The following is a 14886-nucleotide window of genomic DNA, read 5'->3' as shown; positions in this document are numbered from 1 at the left end:
ATGAGCGTCTTGAATAGATATCTTCTCATCTTTCACAATATCAGGGAATTTTTCTGCCAACAAATCTTCAACAATTCTCTCTGTATTTTCTGTTATCTCCCCCTTCCCCCCACCCCCACCACCTTTCTGGTACTCTAGTCCCTTGTAGGTTATTCTTCTTGATAGTGTCCCACATAATTCTTAGGGTTTCTTCAAGTATTTGAATTGTTTGATTTTTTTCCCTCAAATATGTTGGTGTCAAATGCTTTATCTTCAATCTCACTAATTCTGACTTCCATTGCCTCAGTTCTACTCCTCTGACTTTCTATTGAGTCGTCTAATTCCGAAATTTTATTATCTTCTGGATTTCTGTTTGCTGTCTCTCTGTGGATTCTTGCAGCCTGTTAAATTTGTCATTGTGCTCTTCTGTAATCTTCCTAAGTTCCTTTATTGCATTGTCTGTGTTCCTTGGCTTTTCTGCCTTTTGCCTGATCTCTTTCCTGATCTCTTGAAGAGTTTGTGTATTAATCTTTGTATTGTACCTCCAGTAATTCCAAGAAGTTCTCTTCCTCCATAAAATTTCCTGATTATTTGTCTTGGGAGCTTGCTGAAGGCATCATGAGCTTGCTGAAACCATCATGGTCTGCCACTTTATGAGATTTGATATTGACTGTTGTCTCCGAGCCATCCATAAGTTATTGTTTTTATTTATTTTATGTTTGCTTACTGTGTCGTAGTTTCTTGTTTTGTTTTGATATGCCCAAATAGGCTTCTTGTGTGAGCTAGTTTGATTATTGGTGCCTTTGAAGCTCTAACGTTCTGTCACTGGGTGGTTAGACTAGGTATGTGAGCCCAGGAGTCTGTTTTCTTGTATGGGTTCAGCTCAGGTGTCCAGGTAGTAGGTCACCAAGTGTGTGGTGCAGCCTCTCACCTACAGTCCTAGATGGGCAGGGGCGATTGGAGTAGGCACAGGTATCTGGATGTAGTAGGGCGTCAAGCGCTGAGCAAGGCAGGGGGATGATGGCTGCCTCTGAGTGTCTTGGAGGAAAGCGTGTCCCTGTTCCCTGTAGTGCATAGGTGGGTGGGTTTTGCAGCCAGACTATGGGAACCCGATGCTGTTGGCTTTAAGGGCTGGGAGGCACCACTTTTTCTTGGACCCCTGTCGCAGGTGGCTAGGTGGCACAGGTCGAGCAACCAGTCCTAAGGCCCCTGATGTAGGTGGGTAAGTAACCCACTTAATGGGCTGAGTGGTGTCAGATGTCACGAACATGCTACTCCACCATACAGATGATACAGTGAAGTAAGGCTTCAGGTATATACTCTGTTGTACTGTGCTAATGAGGGCCTATGCTGTTGAAATGGGTCCACGTAGGTCAATGTAGGGAGAAAGGCATTGAAAATCACTGGACCCCTTATGCCTGTGCCTAGGCAAAGGAGCTGTGCCTGCCATGAGTTCCCGGCTTAGGGGAGCTGGCAGATTATTTTTTCCTGTTTGTTAATTTGTTCCCTCTCCAAGGCTGGAAGAATGGCTCAGAGGGCATGACAGGCCACTTTTCTGGTCCAGGGGAAGCAGCAATCGCTGAAAGTGGCCCAGACCTGGAAAATACTAGGGAGGGAGCAGCAGATAAATAAGAGAGAGGTTCTTCCCAAATGGGGTGTTTTTTGGTTCCACGCAGTATGTTAGATGCACGTACTTATCTTTTGCCAATTGATCACCACTCTTCACTGGCTCTGGAGGTTTGAGTAGATTCTCCGCTGCTCAGCCTCTCCCAATGTGGAAATTGCATCCCAAACGCCACTGCTTTCCTTACCACGCATGGCAGCCAATCCCGCCTGCAGGGTGCTGGTTCCCGCCAAGTCAGTTCTGGCAACTCCTCATTGCTTCTGAACTGTCTCTCCCTCTCCCTGCCACTCAGTCCCATTCTTCAACTTTGCCTTTGATATTCAGGGCTCCTAGATAATCTATTCACTTGTTTTTTTGGGCCTTTGTGATAAGAAGGACCACAGGAAGCATCTAACTACTACGGCATTTTTGGCTCCACCTCAGCACCTTTTCTCAGGAGTGTTCTCTGTAGCATCAATTTAAGGTGTTTATTTGTTTATGTAAATCTAAAGCTGTTGTAGTAGAATAGAAAACATCGATTACAACAATACAATTGCGTATGTATTATAGCTGATTATACCCAGTGGGACTTCATTCAACATCCTGACTGGGTCTTTTGAATTTTGGTATCATACTCCACCGGTTGCAACATTTTCCCTCAATGTAAATATTAGTGTTTCATAAGGCATAATGTGTCGAAATATTTTGGTTTTTATAATATAAGCCCCCCAGAAAAGAGTATATTTAGAGCAAGTGTGTGTTCTCATACTTTGAAAAATATTTTTTCTTTTTATAATACCTATTCTTTACCCCTTCTTCTGGCTCTTTGGGTTTCTCCCTTGGGGGTAATATGGTGATTTTCCTTCTTAATGATTTTAAGTAGAATGAAGGCTCTAATGCTGACTATGGTTTTACCCCAAAACATGTTTATTTGTTGAAGGGTGTGCTGTATATAGGTAGAACCTTCAGGTGTGATTGTATGTGATAACCCTAGGAATATCTAAACTAGGACTGCAAAGATTTAACATGATTCTCCTTCCTTCCCTAAACGAAATCAACCTAATTCTGAATTTATGAGACTAAATAGATGAAATGAAAGCATCACATTGCCTAAAACAAAAAAATAAGGGAAGGGCACAATCATGGCCAATTTGGCTTTGACCTGTCCTCACAGCTGGAAATATATAGTTATGTATGTGGCATGTGACTAATTGTATCTTCTGCCTTCATTAAGCAGTTTTCCAGGGGCTTGTTAGGGGCCTGCATCTGCCTTTAAATATGAACTGAAATTCTATATTATAGACTCTGAAGAGATGAAACTAGTGGCTGTGGATTTTCTATTCTGTCCCTTTAGAGTCATTTATCGTTATTGACTGCAGGTGAGGGCTAAGTTTCTCTTGCAGACCCCTACTGTTTTCCTGATTCACCAAAAGAGCCTTAAATGGATGGTTTGAGGCTAGGGGTAGTTGGTAGATGAAAAATAAAATGTTTCATGATAGATTACATCAGTAGGTGATACAATTCTCATTCCCATTGTATTATTCAGTATTGTTACCAGGCTTGAGTATTTAATAGCACATTCTCTTTTGTAGGATTATCAAGATGTTATAGACACTCCTATGGACTTCAGCACTGTGAAGGAAACTCTGGAATCAGGAAACTATGCTAGTCCTCTGGAATTTTACAAGGATGTTCACCAAATATTCAGCAACTGCAAAGCTTATACCTCTAATAAAAAGTCAAGGGTATGAGAAAACAATCGTAGATGGGTTAATTGTCTAAGCAATTACACATATTGAACAGTTTTTTTTTCACCAGTATTAAAACTGCTAAACAAATACATACTGCAATTTTGACATAGTTACTGAAGTTTCTCAGTGTCTTCTGTGCAACCTGGATTATTTATTAGGTGTGCGTGAAGATACACTTAACAGTAACTCTGAATTTAAACACGTTTTCTTTTCTCTCCTACCTGTCTTTTTGACTGTTTTAGTAGTACTTATATTTAAGCTATTAGTATTACAACCTGAGATTACAACCCTAATCTTTCCTCCTCTCTACCAGAGAGAGGTCAAGGAAGGGAGAGGTAGTAATTTGAGTACCCTTTAATATGTCCAGTAGATGCTTTGAAAATAAAGGTGGTTGACAGCATTAATTTATATGAAATATTTGAATTGGCTCTGAATATTCCTGTTCCCTTTATTATGACAAATAGCGAACCATACTGGAAAGGTATAACTATTTTTACTCATATTTAACAATTTCCCTTTGTTTTCTCAGAATTTATCTTGAGAACAAAAAATTTAGTAGTAACAATTTTTGTCTTTTAACTTGTAAATAAGTTGCACAACAAATACATACTTTCCCACTTCCACCTCACATAGAATGAATTTTCACTGGTTTCTACAGGCAAAATTTTTTTACGTTTACTTTGTACGCCTTGATCCTGATTGTTAGAGTAACATATATTCTCTATAAAAAGTTTGGAAAATGCAGAGAAGTATAAAGAAGAAAACAAAAATCATCTATAAATCCCATCACCCATTTTTATTTACACTTAATATTTAATGTATATATTTGTGTATTTTTATACACACATATATGTATACTTATATATTCTTTAAAATAATAAGTTTCATATTTTGAAACCTTTTTAAAAAGTATATAAACACTTTCCCATGTCATTTATAACTCTTGTAAAATTGGGTTTTTAATGACCGTATTGTAATCTAGTAAGGAGCCCTGGTAGCACAACAGTTAAGCAGTGGGCTGCTATCTGAAAGGTCAGCAGTTTAAACCCACCCAGCAGCTCTGTGGGAGAAAGACCTGACGATTTCTTCCGTAAAGATTACAGCCAAGAAAACCCTATAGGGAGTGGTTCCTCTCTATCATATGGGGTTGCTATGAGTCAAAATTAACTCCAGGGCCCCTAACAACAACAGCAACAACAACATTGTATTCTGCTGTATGGTAGTTTTATGTTATTTAGCCAGTGTCCTGTTGCCAGAGATTTAGGTTATTTCCAGTTTTTTACTTTACTTGTATAATATGTAGCTAACATCTTTAACATTGTTGAACATAAAATTTTTGTGTGTGCAGTTCTCTGATAGTTCCTTAAGATAAATTCCCGGAGATAAACTTAATGTCCTAAATATTTGCATATCTTTAAGGTTTTTGGCACATGTTGCAAGTTGTCTTTTAAAAAACTGTTGCAGTTAAAATTCCCACTGGCAATATATGAGTCTTTTTTTCCCATCCTTGCCAACAATGGCTATTATCTTTGGAAAATGTTTGTTAATTTTTAGGTGAAAATGTTATCTTGTTTTAATTCTGCAGGAAGAATTTTTCGTATGTATAAAACAGTGCATATATTTTGTCTAGAATAATGATAGTGATGTTGTTCCAGGCGTGTCGATACCTTTTGTGTTTTATACAGTTAAAGTAGTTGATAAAACAAGACTGTAATTTCCACCTTTTCAGATCTATAGCATGACACTGCGATTATCTGCCTTATTTGAAAGTCATATTAAAAATATTATCTCTGAATATAAGTCAGCAATCCAGAGTCAGAAGAGGAGAAGGCCACGGTACCGAAAACGTCTAAGAAGCAGCAGCAGTTCATTATCTAGTAGCAGAGCTCCTAGGTATATTACATTGATGTAGCATTTTATGTTTTCAAGCATTGTGTATATATTATCTCATTTCTCAAGGTTTATGAATGATTCAAGGGGATCCCAAGTGATTTTGTTTTTTGGAACTCTTGTGCCTATATAGAGATGGCGTTAGCCATCCAAGACATTGTTTATGTGGATTTTATTATACTGAAAACTTTTTTTTTTTATGATGGAGATTTAACTTTGTCGAATTACCAATTTGAGACATTTCACTTGAATTTTAGGGCATTTCTTCTTTGGTTACCTTAAGCATTGTGTATCTGTCTATCATACTGTCTGGAGTACTGGTGGCACAGTGGCTAAGTGTTTGGCTGCTAACCAAAAGCTCGGCAGTTCAAATCTACCAGCCCTCCATGGAAACTCTATGGGGCAGTTCTGCTGTGTCCTGTAGGGTCACTCTGAATTGGAATCGACTCAACGGCAATGGGGTTATCATACTGTCTATTGTAATATGTTGCTAACATAGAAAAAATGCTCATTATTTTATGTATTTTTACTTGTAGTCCAAAAGGGAAACAGAAACAAATGAAGTTGCAGCCTAAAAATGACCATAATACCTCAATGTCTTATGCCAGGACTAGCTCTCCTTTCTCGTCTCCTGGTAAATACATCTTTTGTTTTTGGTGTTGTTTATCTCAGTTTAATACTGAAATTAAGGATATGGAAGAGGCAGCATAGTTTATAGTGCAAAGAGCAATGGATTTGGATTTAGAAAAGTTGTATTTTAGTCCCAATTCCACTCGCTAGCTGCGTGGCCTGGATGAAACATTAGACCTTAGGACTTTTAGTTTCTTCATTTAATAAATAAAAGTGTTAGACTAGATGAATTTTAAAGTCTCTTCTAGTTTTAAAACTTATGTGCCTGTATGCTTCTTAACATCTATAATACCTAAAAACCCTCATCTACAATATATTTGCCAACGTTGTGGAGGTGGATTCCTTGAACAAGTTTCTGACATTTTGCACCTGAAAGTGTAGTGATGATAAATTGTCTGTTCTCAAATTATTGAAATTTTTTCTTAGAACAACGTAATATCTATGTTAAAGTAAAATAATTGAGTAAGACAAAGTTTTAAAAAACAGCCTATTTATCTTTTTTGAAAACATGACAGTTAACATTACAATCTTTTAAAACGCTTAAGTTTCAGATACTGCTGAAGGGCTTTCACTCTATCTGCTTGATGATGAACTGGATGGGCCATTTTCTTCATCGAGCTTCAGTGGATGTAGCCGAAGTGGAAATAGCCACGATCCGGGAAAAGCCAAGTCATTCCGGAATAGAGTTTTGCCAGTTAAACAAGGTAGGAAATAAATATGGACAGGGCATTTATTCTTTGTTTCCTTATAATTGTAGATAAGTCATTTAAAAACTGATGTACTTAGGTAGTAAAAAATGAGTGTGTCTTTATACTTTATGAGGATTTTAATATTATCATATTGGAGTAAGATAGGGTTTCATATCCACAACTAGGAAGAGGCCATTAGCAGATTTCTAATATTTTCAAACATATTTAGTGTTTTAAAATAAAATGTAAAATGAATAGAGGAAAACTAAATGTAGGGTTTTTTTCCCCTAGCACATAAGAGCCAGACTGTTGGACACATTTAGGATTTTTTTTAAATACATTAAACCAGGTTAACACAAAAGGATAAAAATTCCAGGTCATCTGTAAATAGGTCTCATATTTTTGTGAGTCACCTCAATTAAAAACTGGTTTAGGTTGAGAAGTGAGCCTTCTTTGTGTAAATACCCACTTCTGCCCCTTTTGTTTGGTTTTTTGGTTACATAACTCCGATTTTCTCTTTCCTAGGGGCCTGATATATCAGTAACTCAGTGGTTTTCAGACTGTACTCTGCCCATTTCTAGGGGATCCCCAATGGTACTTCAGGAATTCTCAGAAGAGTCTTCCCCATTCAAGCAGAACAGCTTTTTAATTTTACGTAACTTTTTATTTGAAGGAAAATTTTCCCTGCTTAAAAAAGAAATACTGGCCTAGTTCATTATCATGTGCTTCTATCTTGAACCGTGTCAGGGGGCATCACTTATCAGAAATATTTGAAGGTTGTTGTTTTATACAAATTTTCTCCTTACACTCAATCCTGTAGTATGGATACTGAATATATTCAAAGGAAGTTCTAATATGTTCAACTATATGAAGTTTGTGAAGAATAGTTAATATTCTTTTCCAAATATCTTTATAGAAATATAGACTTTAATTTGTTTAAATTTTTAGTGAAAGATTAAGTACCTCGTTCATTGTTATTTAAGCATCAAATATCTTAAAAATAAACTTCCAAAGTTATATTTTATATTGGTTATGTGAGAGATATTGAGATATATCTGATTACTTTAAAATAATTTGTGCCTTTATTTTTCTCAGTTTGTATCTTCACTCTCTCCTCTTATCCTGCTGTAAAATTGCATACTCATAACCTTGCCTTCCTTGATTTTGCCCTCCCCCTCATTGTTAAGCTTTTAGAGTAGTCTATACATTAACTGCCTGTATTTTATCCTTTGTAGTGTGGTTTCTGTCCCATCACTCTCCTAAAGCTATTCTACCCAGAATGATCAGTAATCTTCAGACAACCTAGTGTCCTTTTCTTAGTCTCACTCTGCTTGATCTCACTGTATCATTGCACCCTATTGACCTCCCTCTCTATGAAATCTACTTCCTGGTCTCTACACTTCACTGGTTCTCCTATATCTTTGTTACTATTCTGTTTCTTATTTGGGCCCCACTTGCTCCCTAGTTTAAAGCATTTCCCACTTTTTTTTTTCACCCTACAGAAAAGGAATCCAATGGCTGTATCAACCATCTTTATGCTGATGACTCCCCAAATTCATATGTCCATCTCTCATATGTAGCCCTGGTGGTTCAGTGATTAAGAGCTTGGCTGCTAACAAAAAGGTCTGCAGTTTGACTCCACCAGCTACTCCTTGGAAACCGTATGGGTCAGTTCTACTCTGTCCTATAGGGTTGCTATAAGTAGGAATCGACTCAGTGGCAATGGGTTTTTTTTAATATGCAAATCTCTCACACGTACATCTCTCTACCAGTCTCATTTCCAGTTGCTTCCTAAAAAAATTTTTTCCTGGGTGCTTATCATCTTTCCATCTTAAGCTTGCTTTTTCTGTATTCACTATTTTAGTAAATGGCACTACCATCTTCCTAGTCACCCAATTTTAAACTCTTGACTCTCCTTTTACTCCATATATTCTGTCAGTTGCCAAGTTCTATGAATTCGTTAATCTACTTAAATCTGTCTTATCTACAGTTTATATTGCTATCACCTTAGTCTCTAGCCTGGACTATTAGGATAATCTTGTAACAACCCTAACCTTTTGTCTTTTCAAACCTTCCAGTCCACTCCAGTTTTCCTCCTACCTCACTGCCCATTCCTTCTCAATTGTTTTTGGTGGTTCTTTCTTACCTTTAAGTGTTAGAGTATCACAGGTCTCATTCCTATTCCTCAGCCACTTTCTCTTTTCTTGCTCTCTCAATTAGTTCACCCAGTTCTCATGACACTGAATTGTCAAAGTTATGTCTCCAGCTCCAACCTCTTCCTAAGCTCCAGACTTGCTTTTTTATCCACTGCTTTTTATAGTTATTTATTTAATGTCCCCCCTTGGATCTCTTGTAGCATCTAAAACTAGAATCTTGGTATTTCTACCCCTTGTCCAAGCCCATTCCTCCTTTAGTGTTTTCCAACTTAAGAAAATGTCTCTACCATTCACCCAGTTGCTCAAGCCATAAAATTTAGGAGTCAACCTTGATTCTGTTTTTCACACCTGGCATCTCATCTGTCAGCCAGCCCTATCAGTCCAACTTTTAAAATTAAGGTTGCTCCTGGTGGCTCCTCTTGAAGGAAATATCCCAAATTTAATAACTTCTTATCACCTCTATTAGTACCTCCTTCAGAGTGCTCTTTTAAAAATGTAATCAGATACTGTCACTCTTCAGCTTAAAACCGTCCTCTGGCAGTTGTATCCTACCAATCCCTGTTTTTGAATTCCTCTCTAGTTACACTGGCCTTCTGTTTCCTCTATTGGAATGTTCTTTTCTCAGATCAGTTCATTACTCAAATACCACCTCTAAAGAGAAGTCTTCCATATCTCAAATATGGCCCTGCTGCCACACACTCAAACTCATTTTACCCTTGTTTCTTTTTCTTTATAGAGCTTATCACTACTTAAAATTATATTGCCTATTTATTCACTTGATTATCTGCCAGTCTATTCTCACTAAAACTTAAATTCCGAGAGTAGGGACTTTGTCTCATTCCCACCATATTTAAGGTCCTAGCATTCCCTTGTCCATAGTAGGTGTCTTAGTTATCTAGTGCTGCTATAACAGAAATACCACAAATGGGTGGCTTTAACAAACAGAAATTTATTTTCTTAAGGTTTAAGAGGCTAGAAGTCCAAATTCAGGATGCCAGCACTAGGGGAACGCTTTCTTTCTCTGTCTGCTCTGGAGGAATGTCCTTGTCTCTTTTGAGTGTCTGCTCCTGAGCAGTCTTCATGTGGCTTGGCATCTCTCTTCTCTCATCTCTGTTTGCTTCTCTATGCCTAATCTGCTCTATTTATATCTCAAAGGTGATTGGCTTAAAATACACACTATACTGATATGACCTCTTAACAAAGAAAACCCATTCCCAAATGGGATTATAAACATAGGTATAAAGGCAAACCCATTGCAATGGAGTCAATTCTGAGTCATAGCGATCCTATAGGACAGAGTAGAACTGTCCTATAGGGTTTCCAAGGGGTGGCTGATGGATTGGAACTTCCGTCCTTTTGGTTAGCAGCCGAGCTCTTAACCGCTGCACCACCAGGGCTCCATAACCACAGGTTATAGGGGGTTAGGATTTACAACACACATTTTTGGGTGATGCAGTTCAATCCATAACAGTGGTTATAAGTTCATACTCCAACACCCTCCATGATCTTACCCCATCTATCTTTGGGCACTAAATGTTTTTTGATAGACTGCTTATTCTTCTTTTGAATATAAAGAGCAATCTTATCAGTATCAAAACTTAACTTTTAAAAATCATTCTTGATTTAGATCACCCCCTTGATGGACCTATTACAAATGGTGATGGCAGAGAGCCTCGGACAGGAATCAAGAGAAAACTACTTGTTACATCAGAAGAAGATGAAAGCGTGGGAGGAGAAGAGAAAGAGAAAAAAGAAATAAAAGAGAAATCACATTTATCCTCCTCAGAGAGTGGAGAGTTAGGATCCAGTTTAAGTTCTGAAAGTACCTGTGGTTCTGATTCTGACTCTGAATCAACTTCCAGAACAGATCAAGATTATGTAGATGGAGACCATGACTATAGCAAATTCATACAAACCAGACCTAAAAGAAAACTCAGAAAGCAACGCGCCAATGGAAAAAGAAACTGGAAGACAAGAGGCACTGGAGGAAGAGGCAGATGGGGCAGATGGGGCAGATGGAGTAGAGGAGGCAGAGGAAGAGGAGGAAGGGGAAGAGGGGGTCGAGGGAGAGGTGGAGGTGGCACTAGAGGGAGAGGGAGAGGAGGAAGAGGTGCTTCTAGAGGAGCTACCAGAGCCAAACGTGGACGTATTACAGATGATGAATTTGATACCATGTTTTCAGGACGTTTTAGTAGGCTGCCTCGAATTAAAACAAGAAACCAAGGCAGGAGGACTGTTTTATATAATGATGATTCTGATAATGACAATTTTGTATCCACAGAGGATCCTCTGAATCTTGGTACATCCAGGTCAGGCAGAGTGCGTAAAATGACAGAAAAAGCCAGGGTTAGCCATCTCATGGGATGGAATTATTGACAGTTGATAAATTTAGAATAATTTAAAAAATCCAATGGCCTTCTACTGCAGGGAATTTACCAGGAAATCTTCAAAGCAAGTTGTGTGGGGACTTCTGCTTCCTTTCACATTGGTGCTTTTCCATTATGCCAGTATACATTTGTTTCAAGACTTTAGATCTCCACACTTTATTAGTTCAAGCAAGCCTTACTCATTAGGCCTTAAATTAAAAGAAATTCTGCCCATACACACACACACACACACACACACACACACACACAAGACACAGACACACTACAGATTTATTAAACATTAAAGAAGCATTCAGCTTCTTAAGAGTAGCATGACATTTTTATCTCAACGGAATATCCCTCTTTTGCTTTTGTATTACAGAAATATAGCACCTTCTTACAGAGTTTTATATAGTTTGTTTTTGCCATTTTGATTCCTATACCCAGTGATAATAACTTTTGCACAATACACCAATCCTAAAGGCAGCTATTAAATGTTTACAGTTTCTATATTGTAAGAACGATCTGGATTATTTTACTCTTCCCAGGCCAAACTTTCATAAATTGTACTGAACTGAAGTATATATTTATACTACAGTTTTTTTTTGGGGGGGGTGTCTTGATGTGCTTTTCATTGATTTGCTTAATTCATGTAGGAGGTGAGAAAGGGTTGGTGCCTTGTAAATATGTAGCAGATCTTTGTGGTGTGTCCTGATGTGTGCATTAACTTTATTAAAAAAGAATACTTGAGGTATCAATCTAGACAAGGTGCCAAATGCAAAAGTTTCCTGCATCTATTTTCTTTTTCCTCTTATATTTTATTGCATTAATAGAAATTGTGTAGCTTGAAGAGTAACTTAAAAACATTTGAAAAATCCTCATCCACAAAGAATGACTTTTTTGAATAGTAGCTCAGCTACCTCTATTAACTAAAACTACTGGAAAATAGATTGCTGTTATTCATTACTGACTAAGGAGAAATAGAATGAGCTTGGTAGGATGAATATTCCTAAGTTATAAGCTGAGAGGTTGTTAATAATTGTATTGGCTTTCAAATTTAATAGTTGTAATTAACAAAGTTTCTAAGTATAGTATGCTCTACCTTAGACTTTTCTTAGAACATATTTGTGTAAACCACTTAAAATTTAACAGCTGTGAGTTACTGGTTTTCATCTGAATCTTAAAATTTAACAAAGCACCTAGTTTGAGTTGGAATGTTTTGGCTAGCTAATATTTTGAATCAATTTTACTAGGTTTTGCTCATACCATTTCAAAGTATTCTTCTGTTACAGACTTCAGAAAAGAACCTCATTGCACTGCACACTGATACTTTGAATAATTATTTTATAGATTAAAGAATCTTTAAAACCCTTATGGTCATGTTTACAGCAGTAGAGAGCACATGATTCCATAAGTGAGCTTGAGTTCCAAGATCAATTTTACTCCTCAAATTTGAAAGATTGCAAATTTGCTAATTTGTTAGATACTTAGAGTTTGAGGTGAGAGGGATAATATTGATCTCTGTTTTTGTAGCGGCAAATTTGTTGCCCTTAGGTCAGACTTAAGGGATAAAACGAACCTCTTAATGTATACCTAGTAATCTAGGATATTTCTTAAGCTGATATGTTTGTCTCGTGCTTTCAGTCATTTCACGCATCTGAAAATCCTTAAGTGCAGAGGAAGGAGTACACACATAACTTTGCTTTTTTGGTAGGGTGGGGGTAGGGATTATTCTTGGACTAACATCTTTAAGCAATTTTCACTTGCAGTAGAAATGATGTTCAGGCTTTAAGAAACTGTTGTTGTGAATTGCTAATGGCACTAACTTCTGTTACTGGACAGTAGACCAAGCTGATATTTTTCTGTCGTAGTCTCTCTCTCTTTTTTTTTTTTCCCCACTAAACCAAAACTACTTCTGGTTGTAACTCAGCTGCCACTTTTAACCATAGTATAGACTCAAAAACTTTTCATGTTTGAAACTCTACTTTTGATTTTGGATAAAATGTGCTATTTCAGTTATTCATCTCTTGGGCATTTAGACTAAATTGTGCCTGTGTTTTCCTGGGATCGATAACACTTTGGCCTACCCTAATCTAACATAGTTACGTAAATTGATGGATATATCCAAATGTGTACCGTTTTGTGTGGAATTTTTTGTTGACATTCTTCTATGAAGAGCTGACCTCTTAAAATGTAGAAGAAATGCCATTTGTGTCATTTTAACTATCTGGAGCTTTATTTATAATTTATTTTGAAAAATAAAAATGCTACATTTATTCCCCAAATGTCAAGATTTTCTAGATTTAGATAATTAGAATAATATGGCTGAAGACATTTTAAGCATATTTTATAAGTAGTGAAATATTGTGAAAATACTAGTGAACAGCATTTTGCTGAAATGTTGATTTCATTTATTAGGATTTAAAGAGTCATCAGGGTAGGTTAGATGAGCATAGTTTTCATTTATTACAAAACAAACATAATTTGTGTTTGCATGTAAAATATTTTAATAAGTGTGAAAATTAAAGTTTGGAAGATAGTATTTTTACTTTTATATCTGGGCTTTTTTTTTTCCCCCTCAGTTTATACTTTGCTTTTTTTGGTAACATTACCTCCTCTGAATGTGTCATAATTTGTATTACATTGAATATTTTATCACTTTAATTTTTTAGAGGCCCTTTAAACCTAAATAAGAGGCTAAATTCAGCCATAGCAAAGCAAGTAGGAAATGTAGGTTAAAAATTTTGGAGAGAAGTCTAAATCTTTGAATTGCTATGAAAAACCACTGTTACATTTAGGTCCATGAGAACATACACATGTATAAGCCTAATCCTGTGTTAGGCATTAAGAGTGAGTGAGCTATAATATTTCTCATGAATGCTAATGTTTAAATTTCCTGCTTTAAGATCTTAGCATGTGTATATGTTTATGAAAACTGAATTGCGTGTTCCTTCAATGCTATGGCTTGCTGTGTGTATCTCCCAGCAATAGGATGTTCTCCAAAACACGCACTAGCCTACTAGCCTAAAGACTAAATTTCTTGTGTGTGTGTGTGAGCACACGTGTGAGTATTCGTATGTAGGTTTTTTTTTCCCCCAACTCAAAATACCTTATCTCATACATTAAAAGAAAAAAAAATATTATATATAGAGGGCAGCTGTATTTGCTGGCTTCCAAACCTTTGCCTCAGTAATGCTCCTAGCCTGTGTACACACTGCTTGATCATTCATTTCATTATGCCTTCTGCTTAACCAAAACAATTTTGTTGTATAGCTGTGTCCCTCTACTCTTATAATTTTGTTTGCTTTCTTTTGCTTATTTCCTGTTTTCCTCCTCAGAGATAAGGTTTGTGTTAGAATTCTTCTGTATAGCACTTTGTTTCACCCACCGGCTAAGAAGCTGAATAAAATTCAGAAATATCATTCCACACAACTGTGTGCTCAGATATCTAACTTAGCCTTGCAATACTTTGAAGTTAATTTAAGTGATTTATTTTTTTTAGTTGTTTTTGTTTTAATCCCATAGATTGTCACCTGATAATAGCAGAGTGATTGAAAGAAAAAGATGTGTCACTTTTACCTTTTTGATAAAAAACCTTTTTGAGCATTTAAAAAAAATTCTATGTGGTAACGAAAACACCTTATTACTCGCTTATATAGCTCGGGAATCATTTTATGCACATTTACCAACTGGTACTTATCTTCAAAGTTGGAATTCTCACATCCACAAAAAGGTAGACTTACCTCATGTATAATTGTCAAAATACTTGGTGTCCACCCTTTTAAACAATTACCAACATTTTTCAGTTCTGAAACAAATAGT

General features: G+C 36.7%; 1 protein-coding gene across 1 annotated transcript in view; it reads left to right on the top strand.

Annotated features, from left to right (window-relative positions):
* Window positions 1-11326, top strand: part of BRWD3 (bromodomain and WD repeat domain containing 3) — a 124718-nt gene extending 113392 nt beyond the window's left edge. The window contains exons 37-41 of the mRNA XM_003412761.4: window positions 3175-3327; window positions 5063-5226; window positions 5760-5857; window positions 6399-6557; window positions 10326-11326. Coding sequence (XP_003412809.3) covers window positions 3175-3327; window positions 5063-5226; window positions 5760-5857; window positions 6399-6557; window positions 10326-11074 — 1323 coding nt within the window. The 3' untranslated portion in view covers window positions 11075-11326. The remainder of the gene's footprint in view (window positions 1-3174; window positions 3328-5062; window positions 5227-5759; window positions 5858-6398; window positions 6558-10325) is intronic.
* The last annotated feature ends 3560 nt before the right edge of the window (window positions 11327-14886 follow it).

This window comes from Loxodonta africana, chromosome X, assembly GCF_030014295.1.
Source record: "Loxodonta africana isolate mLoxAfr1 chromosome X, mLoxAfr1.hap2, whole genome shotgun sequence".
Taxonomy (NCBI): domain Eukaryota; kingdom Metazoa; phylum Chordata; class Mammalia; order Proboscidea; family Elephantidae; genus Loxodonta; species Loxodonta africana.
This window is presented reverse-complemented; position numbering and strand designations above follow the sequence as displayed.